An 18,487-nucleotide genomic window follows, 5' to 3' on the forward strand; every position below is an offset into this window, starting at 1 on the left:
GATGAAAAGGCAGAGGGCTATGTACCAGATGAAGGGACAAGATAAAATCCCAGAAAAACAACTAAATGACGTGGAGATAGGCAACCTTCCAGAAAAAGAATTCAGAATAATGATAGTGAAGATGATCCAGGACCTCATAAAGAATGGAGGCAAAGATTGAGAAGATGCAAGAAATGTTTAACAAAGACCTAGAAGAACTAAAGAACAAACAAACAGAGATGAACAATACAATAACTGAAATGAAAATTACACTAGAAGGAATCAATAGCAGAATAACTGAGGCAAAAGAATGGATAAGTGACCTGGAAGACAGAATGGTGGAATTCACAGCTGTGGAACAGAATAAAGGCAAAAGAATGAAAAGAAATGAAGACAGCCTAAGAGACCTCTGGGAAAACATTAAACATAACAACATTCACATTATAGGGGTCCCAGAAGGAGAAGAGAGAGAGAAAGGACCAGAGAAAATATTTGAAGTGATTATAGTTGAAAACTTTCCTAACATGGGAAACGAAATAGCCACCCAAGTCCAGGAAGCACAGCGAGTCCCATACAGGATAAACCCAAGGAGAAACACGCCGAGACACATAGTAATCAAACTGGCAAAAATTAAAGACAAAGAAAAACTATTGAAAGCAGCAAGGGAAAAACGACAAATAACATACAAGGGAACTCCCATAAGGTTAACAGCTGATTTCTCAGCAGAAACTCTACAAGCCAGAAGGGAGTGGCATGATATACTTAAAGTGATGAAAGAGAAGAACCTACAACCTAGATTACTCTACCTGGCAAGGATCTCATTCAGATTCGATGGAGAAATCAAAAGCTTTACAGATAAGCAAAAGCTAAGAGAATTCAGCATCACCAAACCAGCTCTACAACAAATGCTAAAGGAACTTCTCTAAGTGGGAAACACAAGAGAAGAAAAGGACCTACAAAAACAAACCCAAAACAATTAAGAATATGGTCATAGGAACATACATATCAATAATTACCTTAAAAGTGAATGGATTAAATGCTCCAACCAAAAGACACAGGCTTGCTGCATGGATACAAAAACAAGACCCATATATATGCTGTCTACAAGAGACCCACTCCAGACCTAGGGACACATTCAGACTGAAAGTGAGGGGATGGGAAAAGATATTCCATGCCAATGGAAATCAAAAGAAAGCTGGAGTAGCAATACTCATATAAGATAAAATAGACTTTAAAATAAAGAATGTTACAAGAGACAAGGAAGGACACTACATAATGATCACGGGATCAATCCAAGAAGATATAACAATTATAAATATATATGCACCCAACATAGGAGCACCTCAATACATAACACAACTGCTAACAGCTATAAAAGAGGAAATCAACAGTAACACAATAATACTGGCGACTTTAACACCTCACTTACGCCAATGGACAGATCATCCAAAATGAAAATAAATAAGGAAAAAGAAGCTGTAAATGACACAATAGACCAGATAGGTTTAATTGATATTTATAGGACATTCCATCCAAACACAGCAGATTACACTTTCTTCTCAAGTGCGCACAGAACATTCTACAGGATAGATCACATCTTGGGTCACAAATCAAGCCTCAGTAAATCTAAGAAAATTGAAATCATATCAAGCATCTTTTCTGACCACAACACTATGAGATTAGAAATGAATTACAAGGAAAAAAATGTAAAAAACACAAACACATGGAGGCTAAACAATACGTTACTAAATAACCAAGAGATCACTGAAGAAATCAAAGAGGAAATCAAAAAATACCTAGAGACAAATGACAATGAAAACACGATGATCCAAAACCTATGGGATGCAGCAAAAGCAGTTCTAAGAGGGAAGTTTATAGCTATACAAGCCTACCTCAAGAAACAAGAAAAATCTCAAGTAAACAATTTAACTTTAAACCTAAAGGAACTAGAGAAAGAAGAACAAACAAAACCCAAAGTTAGTAGAAGTAAAGAAATCCTAAAGATCAGAGCAGAAATAAATGAAATAGAAACAAAGAAAACAATAGCAAAGATCAATAAAACTAAAAGTTGGTTATTTGAGAAGATAAACAAAATTGATAAACCATTAGCCAGACTCATCCAGAAAAGGAGGGAGAGGACTCAAATCAATAAAATTAGAAATGAAAAAGGAGAAGTTACAACAGACACCACAGAAATACAAAGCATCCTAAGAGACTACTACAAGCAACTCTATGCCAATAAAATGGACAACCTGGAAGAAATGGACAAATTCTTAGAAAGGTATAACCTTCCAAGACTGAACCAGGAAGAAATAGAAAATATGAACAGACCAATTACAAGTAATGAAATTGAAACTGTGATAAAAAAATCTTACAACAAACAAAAGTCCAGGGCCAGATGGCTTCAGAGGTGAATTCTATCAAATATTTAGAGAACAGCTAACACCCGTCCTTCTCAAACTCTTCCAAAAACTGCAGAGGAAGGAACACTCCCAAACTCATTCTACAAGGCCACCATCACGCTGATACCAAAACCAGAAAAAGATACTACAAAAAAAGAAAATTACAGACCAATATCACTGATGAATATAGATGCAAAGATCCTCAACAAAATACTAGCAAACAGAATCCAACAACACATTAAAAGGATCATACACCACGATCAAGTGGGATTTATCCCAGGGATGCAAGGATTCTTCAATATACACAAATCAATCAATGTGATACACCATATTAACAAATTGAAGAATAAAAACCATATGATCATCTCAATAGATGCAGAAAAAGCTTTTGACAAAATTCAACACCCATTTATGATAAAAACTCTCCAGAAAGTGGCACAGAGGGAACCTACCTCAACATAATAAAAACCATAAATGACAAACCCACAGCAAACATCATTCTCAATGGTGAAAAACTGAAAGCATTTCCTCTAAGATCAGGAACAAACAAGGATGTCCACTCTCACTGCTATTATTCAACAGAGTTTTGGAAGTCCTAGCCACGGCAGTCAGAGAAGAAAAAGAAATAAAAGGAATACAAATTGGAAAAGAAGAAGTAAAACTGTCACTGTTTGCAGATGACATAATACTATACATAGAGAATCCTAAAAATGCCACCAGAAAACTACTAGAGCTAATCAATGAATTTGGTAAATTTGTAGGATACAAAATTAATGCACAGAAATCTCTTGCGTTCCTATACACTAATGATGAAAAATATGAAAGAGAAATTATGGAAACACTCCCATTTACCATTGCAACAAAAAGAATAAAATACCTAGGAATAAATCTACCTAGGGAGAAAAAAGACCTGTATGCAGAAAACTATAAGACACTGATAAAAGGAATTAAAGGTCATACCAACAGATGGAGAGATATACCATGTTTTTGGATTGGAAGAATCAATATTGTGAAAATAACTATACTACCCAAAGCAATCTACAGATTCAATCCAATCCCTATCAAATTACCAATGGCATTTTTTACAGAACTAGAACAAAAAATCTTAAAATTTGTATGGAGACAAAAACGACCCCGAATAGCAAAGCAGTCTTGAGGGAAAAAAATGGAGGTGGAGGAATCAGACTCCCTGACTTCAGACTATACTACAAAGCTACAGTAATCAGGACAGTATGGTACTGGCACAAAACCAGAAACATAGATCAATGGAACAAGATAGAAAGCCCAGAGATAAACCCATGCACCTATGGTCAACTAATCTATGACAAAGGAGGCAAAGATATACAATGGAAAAAAGACAGTCTCTTCAATAAGTGGTGCTGGGAAAACTGGACAGCTACATGTAAAAGAATGAAATTAGAACACTCTCTAACACCATACACAAAAATAAACTCAAAATGGATTCGAGACCTAAATGTAAGACCAGACACTATAAAACTTTTAGAGGAAAACATAGGAAGAACACTCTCTAACATAAATCACAGCAAGATCTTTTTTGATCCACCTCCTAGAGTAATGGAAATAAAAACAAAAATAAACAAATGGGACCTAATGAAACTTAAAAGCGTTTGCACAGCAAAGGAAACCATAAACAAGACGAAGAGAAAACCCTCAGAATGGGAGAAAATATTTGCAAACGGATCAACAAAGGATTAATCTCCAAAATATATAAACAGCTTGTGCACCTCAATATTAAAGAAACAAACAACCCAATCCAAAAATGGGCAGAAGACCTAAAAAGACATTTCTCCAAAGAAGACATACAGATGGCCAAGAAGCACATGAAAAGCTGCTCAACATCACTAATTATTAGAGAAATGCAAATCAAAACTACAATGAGGGGCCTTCCCTGGTGGCACAGTGGTTGAGAGTCCACCTGCCAATGCAGGGGACACGGGTTCATGCCCCGGTCCAGGAAAATCCCACATGTTGCGGAGCGTCTGGGCCCGTAAGCCATGGCCGCTGAGCCTGCGTGTCCGGAGCCTGTGTTCCGCAACGGGAGAGGCCACAACAGTGAGAGGCCTGCGTACAGCAAAAAAACCAAAAACAACAACAACAATAAAAACTACAATGAGGTACCACCTCACACCAGTTAGAATGGGCATCATCAGAAAATCTACAAACAACAAATGCTGGAGAGGGTGTGGAGAAAAGGGAACCCTCTTGCACTGTTGGTGGGAATGTAAATTGATACAGCCACTATGGAGAACAGTATGGAGGTTCCTTAAAGAACTAAAAATAGAATTACCATATGACCCAGCAATCCCACTACTGGGCATATACCCAGAGAAAACCATAATTCAAAAAGACACATGCACCCCAATGTTCATTGCAGCACTATTTACAATAGCCAGGTCATGGAGGCAACCTAAATGTCCATTGACAGATGAATCGATAAAGAAGATGTGGTACATATATACAATGGAATATTACTCAGCCATAAAAAGGAACGAAATTGGGTCATTTGTTGAGATGTGGATGGATCTAGAGACTGTCATACAGAGTGAAGTAAGTCAGAAAGAGAAAAACAAATATCGTATATTAACGCATATATGTGGAACCTAGAAAAATGGTACAGATGAACCGGTTTGCAGGGCAGAAATGAGACACAGATGTTGAGAACAAATGTATGGACACCAAGGGGGAAAGCCGCTGGGGGGTGGGGATGGTGGTGTGATGAATTGGGCGATTGGGGTTGACATGTATACATTGATGTGTATAAAATTGATGACTAATAAAAAAAAAAAGAGTGTCAGAGTTGCAGGCAGGAAATTTAGTAAGTCGTGGAAACTGCCAAAGTCCTGTCTAGGTGGAAGGCATGGTTCTCTGACTACATTGGAATATACTGTGTCTACTTTCACATTGCTCTTGACTAAATACAGACTAGAACAGCTCTCCTTCTTAAACAGCAGAGACCATGCAGAGGCTGCCTATGGCTCATGTCAAGGACGTGCTTCCTCCAATACCAGAGCTAGAAGTTACTTCCACGGCGCATCAGCAAGGTCAATATACACGGTGAGTGATGCTTCAGCTTTATTGACGATTTGACTGTTCATTATAAACGTGAATAGATCCAAGGAGGTATAGTTTTCCCCAAACTGCATTTCTATCCAGGTGTAGGAGATAGAAAGTGATGAACTTGCAAAATCAGTTCATATGAATTAGATGGCATGAAATAAAATCACTGTTTCCTCCAAGGTCTAGGAAGGACCAGTAAACTAATCTCTTAGTTTGTTGAACAACACGTGCCCTGAGATGTCTGCTCATCTCTTGGTACTGTTTCCTGGGGTTGAGTCATAAGTCCAGTAGGCTAATCATTATTTCACTTGGAACATGAGAAAAGAGAGAATGTAAATTTGTAAAGCAGAACTACTCACTGACTTTCAACTACTGAAATAAAAACTTCTCTAAATTTAATACTTGATAACCTAGATTAATGCACATTGATTTCCATGTATTTGAATACAAAACTGTGATCAGAAGTGTCTTAGAAATCTTTTTCTTTCATTCAACAAATATTTATTAAATAGTTATTTTGTTAAAGGCACTACTGATAACCACTGCAGGGGGTATAAAAATTATAACAGGGACTAGAAGGGAAACTAGCATTTCTTAGTATTCTTTTATTGTGCTTGGTGGTAATAGACTAGATCATTTACTGTTTATAATATTTGGGTCCTGGCAGGAAACTGATGGTATACTCATATTGAATAATTTGGGGAGAGTTTCATAAAGGGCCTATTAAGCCAGGATGTGGGAAAACCAAAAAAGGACAGTGTAGCATCCTAGGACTAGTAACTGGGGGCACTGCTACTGTCCCTAAGACTAAAGGGACAAGGAACTCAGAGAGACAAAGACAGAAGCACACACATACACACACAGAAGGAATATGTGGGGAGGGCTCCCTGATAGGAGCTGTGGCCTTTGGTCATGGACACAACAGCCTGTGGTTGCCCTGAGGAGAGAGAATGAATATCCTAACTTGGCTGTTCTCCTTTTTTCCCAATGTCCAGTACTCCCCATTGGCCAAACCCAACCAGAGCCAGAGGACACTGGCGCTGATTGAGACAGTTCATATAGATTGGCCTCCCAGAGCACCAAGCAACGTGGACAAAAGGGGAGGGAAGATCTGGAGAGACAACCAAAGGGATCCAGCATAGGTGGCCCAATACATCAAACTGGAAACTAAGTGCCAAGGAACACTTTGTCTTCAGGACTAGAGAGAGGCAGGTCTTCGTGCTTGGGTCTTTAGTGCAATCAGGGTGTGCTGTTGGCTCAGAAATTCCTAGGGAGAATATAATGTCATCATATAATTGTTTTAATGAAATGTTACTGGCTATTATGCTTGATATTTCTCATTCTGGTCCTCATTCTTGGATGCTCAAGCTTGCACGTGAAGAGCTCTCCTCTGTCCTTTTACCAAATGCTTTTGGAGCACCTACTGTGTGCCAAGAATTCTGCTACTCATTGGCAAAATAACATGCAGTCCATCAGTGGAGGAATCAGATTAGGGAATCCCTAATTCCAACTGAGTGTCAAGTACCATGATGGAGGCACCCACAAGGGACTTGGGGAGTGTTATGGGGAGACCCCTCATTCAGAGGACATGTTGCCTAGCATTTAATAGATGTCCAATAAATATTTAGTGGACATAAGTATTGAGTGAATGGATAAATCTCAACTTCTGTGTCTCTCTACTAGAATCATGGACTCCTGTAACCAAAAGAAACTTGTGTGAACACTTTCACTTTTATTTTATATAAGTGGAAAATAAGCCAAAAAAATATAGTGGCAGAGGCTGGAGGAGACCCTAGGTTTCCTGGGACCTAGGCTGAGAAGTTTATTACCACTAACCACACTGTCTACTTGGGGATATAAAGGAGGGTCCATGGCATAACAAAGGATTGGAAAGAGCCCTTAATCAGTGACTTTAGGAAGTTTTTCGTGTTCTTATAAGACATAGTTTTAATAAACGGTTTAAAATTTTTTTCCACTAATTATTTTCAGGTCAACAACATTTTTGTGTGAATAATATTTGCCTTTTTTTAAATCTTCAGACTATCCTTATGAATTCCTCTGGGCGACTTGGACCGAACCCTTCTGAAGAGTATTCATAATTCTATTCTGGGAATGAGTTAACTGGTAATAGTTGGTCTGGCTGAGGATGCACAATAGGAACCAGTAGGAGTGCTGACTGGTTGATGGAAACTAACTCAACAGCACTCATTTGACCCAGGAGATCAAAGGCACAAGAGTTTTTTTCAGGAAGGCATTGTGAGTCATGGAAAACAAGCTAATGAAACCCATGGAAAAAGCAAGAGAACACTTACTCTCTTTGTTTATCCATCATTATACAGCTTACACTAGTCCCAAGATTTTGATTTTGAGGAACCAAAAACAGGGTTGAGGATGCAAATCCTTTCTCTCACTGGCCCACATTGCAGATTCTGATTTGATGTGTTTTCTTATATAGATGGATTGTTTCTATTTGGCAAATTGCTTAAGAGGACCTGGGTTGTTTGTTTATACATTTGTTTGCATGTGTAAAGCTTTCCTCCTTTTGGCACTGGGATGTTTAAAAAAAATTCAAAACACCAAAATAAAATGAATTTAAGTGAAATACTTGAATGTTTAAATCTAATAACAACATGTTTCCTCTGTTTCCTTTGGCTTTCATCTTTTCATAGCTATCATTGATGTCAAGAATAATTATAGTTATTAATTACAGTAAAATCATATATAAAAAAGAGGATAGTTCTTAACATTGAAAAATACTTTCCAAAGAATTAATATTGTTAAAATGGCCTTACTACCCAAAGCAATCTACAGATTTAATGTGATCCCTATCAAATACCCATGACAGTTTTCACAGAACTAGAAAAAATAATCCTAAAATTTATATGGAAAAATAAAAGACCCCAAATTGCCAAAGCAATCTTGAGGGAAAAATAAAAAAAAAAAAAAAACCAAAGCAGGAGGCATAACCCTCTCATACTTCAGACAATACTACAAAGCTACAGTAATCAAAACAGTGTGGTATTGGCACAAAAACAGACATATGGATCAATGGGACAGAATAAAGAGCTCAGAAGTAAACCCACACACCTATGGTCAATAATCTTTGACAAAGGAGGTAAGAATACACAACGGGAAAAAGACAGTCTCTTCAGCAAGTGGTGCTGGGAAAGTTGGATAGCTGCATGTAAATCAATGAAGTTAGAATACACTCTCACACTATGCACAAAAATAAACACAAAATGGCTAAAAGACTTAAACATAAGACATGACACCATAAAATTCCTAGAAGAGAACATAGGCAAAACATTCTCTGACATAAATTTTACCAATGTTTTCTTAGGTCAGTCTCCCAAGGCAATAGAAATAAAAACAAAAATAAACAAATGGGATCTAATGAAACTTACAAGCTTTTGTACAGCAAAAGAAACATAAACAAAATGAAAAAACAACCTATGGAATGGGAGAAAATATTTGCAAATGATGAGACGAACAAGGCCTAATTTCCAAAATATACAAGCTCATACAACTCAACAACAGAAAAACAAACAACCCAATCGAAAAATGAGCAGAAGACCTAAATAGACATTTCTCCAAAGAAGACATACAGATGGCCAACAGGCACATGAAAAGATGCTCAACATTGCTAATTACAGTACGACCCCTACATATGAACCTTCAAGTTGCAAACTTTCAAAGATGCGAACATGTGTTCGCATGTCCAATCATGTAAATTCATGTGTCTGGCATACCTTGTCACGTGTGTGCATCCTCTACAAGTGGTTGTGCTTTTGTGTACAGTACTGAATAGAGTACAGTATCATTATTTCAAGCCCAGGATGTCCAGAAGCAAGTGTAAAAGCAGTGGTATATAGCCGATTGTGTTAGTTGGGTACTTAGGCTAACTTTGTTGGACTTACGAACAAATTGGACTTATGAATACGCTCTTGGAAGGGACCTTGTTCATATGTAGGTGACTTACTGTATTAGAGAAATGCAAATCAAAAGTACAATGAGATATCACCTCACACTGATCAGAATGGCCATCACTAAAAATTCTACAAATAATAAATGCTGGGGAGGGTGTAGAGGAAAAGGAACCCTCCTACACTGTTGGTGGGAAAGTAAGTTGGTGCAGCCACTATGGAAAACATTATGGAGGGTCCTCAAAAAACTAAAAATAGAACTACCATATGACCCAGCGATCCCACTCCTGGGCATATATCCGGGCAAAACCATAATTCAAAAAGATACATCCATGCCTGTGATAACCTAGAGGGGTGGGACAGGGGAGTGGGAGGGAGGCTCAAGGGGAAGGGCATATATGTATACATATAGCTAATTCACTTTGTTGTACAGCAGAAACCAACACAACATTGTAAAGCAACTATACTCTAATTAAAAAAAGAAAAAGAAAAAAAAAGATACATGTACCACTATGTTCATAGCAGCACTATTCACAATAGCCAAGACATGGAAACAACCTAAATGTCCATCAGCAGACGAATGGATAAAGAAGATGTGCTGTATATATACAATGGAATACTACTCAGCCTTAAGAAAGAATGAAATAATGCCATTTACAGCAACATGGATAGACCTAGAGATTATCATGTTAAGCGAAGTAAGTCAGACAGAGAGACAAATACCATATGATATCACTTCTATGTGGAATCCAAAATATGACACAAATGAATCTATCTACGAAATAGAAACAGACTCACAGACATAGAGAAAAGACTTGTGGTTGCCAAGGGGGAGTGGGTGGGGGAGGGGTGGAGTGGGAACCTGGGGTTAGCAGATGTAAGCTATTATATATAGAATGGATAAACAACAAGGTCCTACTGGATAGCACAGGGAACTATATTCAACATCCTGAGATAACCCATAATGGAAAAGAATATCAAAAAGAATGTATAACTGAATCACTTTGCGGTACAGCAGAAATTAACACAACATTGTAAGCCAACTATACTTCAATTTTAAAAAGGAAAAGAAAACACCTTCTGAGAGTTAAGGTGGAACTTAATCTCCTGATGTCATTATATGGTTAAAATTGCTTATCTGAGTAGATTTTCAGAATTTAACTGCAGGGTCAGATTTAACATTAAGCAACCTAACAGGAATGAATGTTTCAGCACACAGGTTCTTTTGGTACTCCAGTTTTTTCTGTTGTTGTTGTTAGATCACAAACTGAGATTCTAATTGTAAAATTTAGGGATTGAGGATTTGGCAAATGGAATTCTACTAGTCATACTTTTTCTTATTTGTATATCCCTGATTAATAGGTGAGTCAGGCTCAGGTCTGGGATACTTCAGCAGGAATTGAGGGATGTCACACTCTTTGAAGTATGGACCTTATATACAGTTTCTGAGAAGTCAAATTATTGTTTCCTTGCATATCACCTATTATGATCTGACAAATGACTTGGAAATCAATGGCAACTTGGCTTACAAAAGGCATGAACTAAGCTTCAAGTTCTGTTACATTGTGGCAGCTTTTAGAAGCTAATTTCACTTATTTATTAAAATATTAGACTTTAACAGAAACTGTGAAGCACTGAAAGAGGTAGTGTTATGGGCTGTCTGTCCACAGCAAGCTTACAATGTGGTGGAGGAGACAGGATATGAATGCCGCTAGTTATAATACTAGATGCAATGGTAAGGTTAAGTGTCATTAGCAGGCTCCATGCTTCATGCTGAGAGCTCACAGGCCAAAAGAACCATTGCCAGTGGGGGTAATCTGGTGGGCTTCTTGGGAAGGCCACTTTTGAGCAGGGTCTGGAAGATGGCTTTTCCTGTTCTCTCAGTAGAAGTCAAATCTCCCAAGTATACATGTTCTCAGCCCTCATAGCCCTTTTCCTATTGGTCATTTACAATTATTTCTGTGGTTGTTAATTAATGTCTGTCTCCTTCTCCAGACTGGTTCTGCTCACCATACTATCCCTGGCAGTTGGTAGAATGCTCAGCTCACAGTAGGCGCTTAATAAATATTTGTTGGATGGAGAACTATTTATTGAGCCTCCCTGTGCATCATGCATACATTCCGTGTATACTCATTTCCTCTCACAGCTGCTCTTAGGTGTCATTACCCCTGGGGAAGCTGAGGCCAAGGGAAGCTCACCAGTTTGCCTGCCATCTCTGGACTAGTATTTGGCTCCAGGCAAGGTCTGTAAAGCCGGTGCTACTCCCAGGACTCGCACTGTGGGATGGAGATGGGGCAAAGGGTGCAGGATCTTTGGAGGGGGTGCCTGAGAAAAGGGCTCCCTCCGAGTTCTGGGAGTGCAAAGAGGCTGGGTGAACCGGCCTTTGGAGGAGGCCTCTGATGGAACTGCCTCGGCATTGCTGGTCCTGCATGTCTCCCTCAGCCCCGCAGTTCTGCTCGCCTCCCTGCCCGCCTGGCTCCAATGAAAACGACCCTGTGTTCCTGGGTGCCTGGTGTGATGCCTGGCTTCCAGTCTACACAGCTGAGCCTGACTTTTAGCCCATCCCAGTTTTCAACTGGTTCCACATCTGACATTGACCCACCTCACACCCCTTCCCTATGACTTATATCTTTGTCGTCGTGTGTCTGTGGCTCTCACCGCAGGCTCCCCTTCCCAGCTGTGAGCCACACTCACCTCCTTGACCTCTGTGTCCTTCTCAGCAGCCGGGACCCCAGCACTCCATGCAGAGGGGTTCAGGTGTGGACTGGAGGGGGAGGGAACCCGGCACCAGGCAGGGAGGCTGCCAGCGTTGCTCAGTCACTGAGCAGACACGGTGGAATTAGAGTGGTAGAAAGAGGGAGAGAGAGAGAGAGAGAGGATGTGAGGGGAGAATTGGTGGCACTTGGCAATGATTTGATGCAGGTGTGGGAGTGAGGGTGGGGCGGGAGAAGGCGGAGAGAAGAGGCACGGAGGGCACCCCTCCGGATCTCTATGTGGGAAAAACAGCATCACCCGAATTTATAGCTGCTAGCTTGGGTTTCTAGAAGAATTTTCATTTCCCAAAGGATTCCCTTCAAACTTTACTTTCATCCTGGTTGTAATTTCTTCCCCCTGGCCCCTGCATCCTTAGTCATCCTGGATGGAGCAGTCATTTTTCAGACCACCTTGCTCCTTCTGCCTCCTTTCTGACTGTGACATCTGCCCTTTCCTTCCATCTGTAGAAATCCTCTCCACCCATCAAAGGCAGAAAGGCTACCTTGTCCATGGAGCAGCCCCTGCTGACCGCAGCTGGAATAATGTCTCTTTTCTGTGCTTTCCCAGCATTTAGTCCTCTTGCAAAGTACTTCTCCATCCTGCCTCACACCGCAACCATTGTACTCATGTCTGTTTCCCCACCAGATGGTGAGGAGACTTGGAACCACATCTTCTCCAGCTTCTGAATCCCCAGGGACAGGTACTCACTTCTCCCTACCCGCTCCTCCCTTGCAATGCTCATCAATGGAGCTTGACAGATGTTGGCTGTAAATTCAGCACAGTGGTTACCTCTAAGGCGATGGGGAAGGGGATGGGGCTGGGCAGCTACATGCCAGGGACTTCTAACACAACTGTCATGTTCTGTTATAAACTTGGTGGTGGGTATATGGGAGTCTTTGTGTCATGATTCTATGTAGCTTACATATATTTTAAAATATACTTTTGTACCTACACGAAATTTAATAAAACCAAATTTTAGAAAGGATAAATAGCGTATAAATTGCATCTTCCTTTCTCCCTCTGTCAGAAGATAGCTCTGTCTGTCTCTCTCCCAACTATATTTCTTTCCCTTCATGTAAAACATGGTAGACTAAAGACTTGGAATCAATTTTCTGACAGTTGATTCTCATGATCTGATTTTGCTTACTTCCTTCTCTATTTTTTATTTTACTTCTCTTTTCTGTCTGTATCTTTCTTAACCATGTCCAACTATTGGTGCTATTCTGATGGGTGGCAATCTTAGGATAATGAGTGGAAGGAAGTTCTTACATTTTTAAAATCCAAATAAGGTATGTTATTGATTAACTGAGAGATATGACAACAAAAGATGCATTTAAAAATCCTCTATGAACTGGGAATCATGTACTTTAGTAAAGATAGGGTAGTCTAGAAGCTTCTATAATTTGAAGGACAAGATGAAGTGTGCATGCAAGGGCATGGAGCAAAACAGGACATTGTGGCAAAAAATAATACTCACAAAATTCTTTGGATGAGTTATTTTCTCACCTGAGAGTTAAGGCTGTTTCCAGAGAGAAATATGGAGATAAATTTATTGCTTATTGAAAGAATATCATTTTGAGGGTTATAATTGAGGTACTTTCATCTGCAAATAATAGCAGGCCCAAATCAAAATGACAGAAATTATAAGATAAATTAAATTACTGTATTACCTAATAGAAATTCTGAATAGGGTGCTTCCCAAGTTGGTGAATTCAAGAACTCACATCATCGAGCACGCAGGTTCTTTCCTCCTTTTCCTCTCTGCCATCTTCAACTTGTTGGCTTTTGCCTTCAGGCTTCCCCTCTTATGGTTTCAAGAACAGATTGTATTAAATGGTGGTGCCACAGCATCAGCCATCAGCACATTCTTACACCACAGTATCCTTTTTAAGAGTAAAGAAACTTTATAAGAAGACCCCTCCTGGAAAGATTTCTCCTCATGTCAGAGCATCTAGAATTGGATCACAGGCCCACCCTTAAACCCACCAATGACAGGACAGGGGGTTGGGAACATTATGACTAGTTTAGAAGAACTCAGATTTGCTTTAGGGGAGAGGAATTGACCATCAGAATGAAAACAGGGCTCTGTAAACATGGAAGAAGAGGAAATGACTATTGGGTGGCTCTGGGAATGTTCCTCCTCAATTCCAAGGAGATGTGCAGAGAGAAACTGATTGAAGACAAAACACAGGCTTGTTTATGTTCCCCCCAGAACAATCTCTTGGGGGCATGCTAAGGCTGTTTGCCAAGCATGTGTCATTGCCCAACATTTCACGATGGGTGTCAACAGCGTTGTCGTGGGGCCATTATCTCCCTCCAAAGACATGTCTATTTTCAGAAGGACTGTGAAAATAACCCAACAATTTCCACGTAGAAAAGTGATATCAGTGTGTGATATTACAAAGGCAGGCACAACATTTGTAGTGAAGAGCTGCATGGTCGTCATTACCTTTCTTTCGTGGCCTTATGTGACTTTCCTCTTAGGAATTTTCTCTCGTCCACTGAATGATGTCTTGGCAAGACTGTAAATCATGGTTTCTTTCCCATTGGGCAAGGGGTGACATATGACCCGAGCTAGACCAATTTGACCCACTTCCTTAGGACTTTGATTTATAGCGACATGAAGGTGGAAAAAAAGATCTGAGCTTCTTCATTCCAGCTGCTGAGTCATTCCTGCTTTTAGACACCCCAATATCTCCCTACCCCCACCAAACTGCCTTGGTCCTGAGCCTGATTCTCCAGTCTTACCTTTGATTCTGTGAGCTACGAGTAACATCCTTGCAAAAAGATTCTTTCCTGCTTCAGTTTCAGAGTTGGTTTCTGTTGCCTGCTATATACATCTAACATCTACTTTATTTCATAAAATCACAGGATGTCTGAGCTGTAAGAAATCTTATAGATCATTTGGTCAATGCCCTCATTTTACAGCTGAGGAAATTGAAGCTCCCAGAGGTTAAGGGTTTCACCCAAGGTTACATCACAGCTTGTCAGTGACAGAATTGGGAATAAGACAGGGTCTCCTTTGCCCAGGGTAGTGCAGTCAGTTTTTAATTTTAATTCCTTTTTAGTATAAACCACAGCCTGACTTTCTCCTCTCTCTCTCATGATTAACACAGAATAGTGACTTTAAAATCTTCATTTCCCCCTGCAAACTGACAATTTGCTTTGTGTAGTTAAAAAAACTTGTTTCAGAGATAGTCCTTTCAGGTATATGGCATCTGGTAAAGACAGACATCAGTTTATATCCTTACATGGAGCCTTAATTCCTTCCAGCTATCTATAAATGTTTATTCTTCTCTTGAAATTCATGTTTGGAAAGGAAGTGGTTTGCTCTAGGGAAACATATGGGCTAGGGCTCTGAAAGTGATTATCTACCATTTTTAACTCTAGCTTCTAGCTGTGTGCATTTGGGGAGAGCCTTCCTCAACTCACACTAAAAGATATATATCTGCTCTATTTTTTCAGGTGCTTTAGGGCAGTCGTACCTCATATAACTGCTGCCAAAATAGCCCAGTGTTAGGGTAGGAGTTGAGGAGGGGTTTAATGTAGTACTAATTATGTGCCTGTCTCTATTTTAAGCACCATACCAGAAGGTAAGTACCTCTATCAGGATCCCAACTTATAGGTGAAGAAATTAAGGCAAAGAGAGGTCAAGCAGTTGCTCAAGGACACACAGGTTTAAGTGGCAGAGTTGAGATTTGAACCCAGGTGGTCTGGGTTCAAAGTCCATGCCCTTAACCCTCTTCCCCGTTACATCTTAATTATGGAATCTCTCTATGGAGGTAAAAGTAGATCCATTTTCTTAGGAAGAGATTGTCCAATACCTTTTCATAAACACTTCTAGCAGGGGGTTCTATAGCATGAATCTCTCGTGTCCCAACAATGCTTGGACGGTATACTTAAAAAGCACTGCTCAACGGCAAGTACTCCTCCTCAACAAATGCTTTTCTTGTCTCTACCCATGCAACAAAGCACATCTAAAGAACTTAATTATTTGGTAGTTGTGAGAAAAACCGCACAGAAGGAAGCTTTTTGCTCTGGATGCTCATAAAATAGGATCAAAGGTAAATCATTTAATAGATTTTTAAAAGAATTAAATTCTTTGAACTCATCTCAAGATCCCCTTTGGTGAATGATATTGATTATAGTGCAAAAACAGCCAAATATTGATTAGAAAAAGCTGTGAACTAAGTACTTGGAAATTCCCTTTCTGCTTATGGGTTCAAAACATTCTTCTACTTGAAATTTGTTACAGAGAAACAGGAAATCATCTCTATTCCCCATCCTATTTTGGCAAACGGACAATGTTTTATTTTTAAGCAATTTACCAAAACAAAGTTCCACTACATCAAAACAAATCAAGAGTGCTTAATGGGGGACACCTTCAAGATGGCAGAAGAGTAAGATGTGGAGTCACCTTCCTCCCCACAAATACATCAGAAATACATCTACATGTGGAACAGCTCCTACAGAACACCTACTGAATGCTGGCAGAAGACCTCAGACCTCCCAAAGGGCAAGAAACTCCCCACGTACCTGGGTAGGGCAAAAGAGAAAAGAATAAACAGAGACAAAAGAATACGGACAGGACATGCACCTCAGGGAAGGAGCTGTGAAGGAGAAAACATTTCCACACACTAGGAGCCCCTTCGCGGGCGGAGACTGCGGGTGGCAGAGGGAAGCTTCGGAGCCGCGGAGGAGAGCACAGCAACAGGGGTGCGGAGGGCAAAGCGGAGAGATTCCCGCACAGAGGAACGGTGCCGACCAACACTCACCAGCCCGAGAGGCTTGTCTGCTCACCCGCCAGGACGGGCGGGGCTGGGAGCTGACACTCGGGCTTCGGTCGCATCCCAGGGAGAGGACTGGCGGCGTGAACACAGCCCAAAGGGGGTTAGTGCGCCACGGCTAGCCGGGAGGGAGTCCGGGGAAAAGTCTGGACCTGCTGAAGAGGCAAGAGACCATTGTTTCGGGGTGTGAGAGGAGAGGGGATTCACAGCACCGCCTAAACGAGCTCCACAGACGGGCGCGAGCCGCGGCTAACAGCGCGGACCCCAGAGACGGGCATGAGACGCTAAGGCTGCTGCTGCCGCCACCAAGAAGCCTGTGTGCGAGCACAGGGCACTATCCACACCTCCTCTTCTGGGAGCCTGTGCAGCCCGCCACTGCCAGGGTCCCGTGATCCAGAGACAACCTCCCGGGAGAACGCGCAGGCGCGCCTCAGGCTGGTGCAACGTCACGCTGGCCTCAGCCGCCGCAGGCTCGCCCTGCACTCTGTGCCCCTCCCACCCCCGGCCTGAGTGAGCCAGAGCCCCCGAATCAGCTGCTCCTTTAACCCCGTCCCGTCTGAGCGAAGAACAGACGCCCTCAGGCGACCTACACGCAGAGGCGGGGCCAAATCCAAAGCTGAACCCCGGGAGCTGTGCGAACAAAGAAGAGAAAGGGAAATCTCTCCCAGCAGCCTCAGGAGCAGCGGATTAAATCTCCTCAATCAACATGATGTACCCTGCATCTGTGGAATACATGAACAGACAACGAATCATCCCAAATTGAGGGGGTGGACTTTGGGAGTAATGATATATATATATTTTTTAACCTTTTTCTCTTTTTGTGAGTGTGTATGTGAATGCTTCTGTGTGTGGTTTTGTCTGTATAGCTTTGCTTTCACCATTTGTCCTAGGGTTCTGTCTCTTTTATTTTTTAACTTTCTAAAATTTTTTTCTTAATAATTATTTTTTATTTTATCCTCTTTCTTTCTTTCTTTCTTTCTTTCTTTCTTTCTTTCTTTCTTTCTTTCTTCCTTCCTTCCTTTCTTTCTTTTCTTTCTTTCTTTCTTTCTTTCTTTCTTTTTTTTTTCTCCCTTTTATTCTGAGCCGTGTGGATGAAAGGCTCTTGGTGTTCCAGCCAGGAGTCAGTGCTGTGCCTCTGAGGTGGGAGAGCCAACTTCAGAACACTGGTCCACAAGACACCTCCCAGCTCCACGTAATATCAAACGGTCAAAATCTCCCAGAGCTCTCCATCTCAACGCCAAGACCCAGCTTCGCTCAATGACCAGCAAGCTACAGTGCTGGACACCCTATGCCAAACAACTAGCAAGACAGGAACACAGCCCCATCCATTAGCAGAGAGGCTGCCTAAAATCATAATAAGGCCACAGACACCCCAAAACACACCACCAGATGTGGACCTGCCCACCAGAGAGACAAGATCCAACCTCATCCACCAGAACACAGGCACTAGTCCCCTCCACCAGGAAGCCTACACAACCCACTGCTCCAACCTTAACCACTGGGGACAGACACCAAAAACAACGGGAACTACGAATTTGCAGCCTGCGAAAAGGAGACCCCAAAC

The 18,487-nt window shown here is 41.0% G+C and overlaps 1 protein-coding gene across 2 annotated transcripts in view; it reads left to right on the plus strand.

The window, feature by feature from the left end:
- TMEM156 (transmembrane protein 156) overlaps positions 1-8,406 on the plus strand; it is a 48,716-nt gene extending 40,310 nt beyond the window's left edge. The window contains exons 6-7 of one of the 2 annotated variants that reach the window (XM_029235711.1): positions 5,351-5,456; positions 7,499-8,406. In XM_029235711.1, the coding sequence (XP_029091544.1) occupies positions 5,351-5,456; positions 7,499-7,511 (119 nt within the window). In that variant the 3' untranslated portion in view covers positions 7,512-8,406. The remainder of the gene's footprint in view (positions 1-5,350; positions 5,457-7,498) is intronic. The other variant, XM_029235712.1, reaches the window with a different exon arrangement.
- Positions 8,407-18,487: the final 10,081 nt, after the last annotated feature.

This window comes from Monodon monoceros, unplaced genomic scaffold, assembly GCF_005190385.1.
Source record: "Monodon monoceros isolate NGI ecotype Baffin Bay Population unplaced genomic scaffold, NGI_Narwhal_1 Super_Scaffold_20, whole genome shotgun sequence".
Lineage (NCBI taxonomy): Eukaryota > Metazoa > Chordata > Mammalia > Artiodactyla > Monodontidae > Monodon > Monodon monoceros.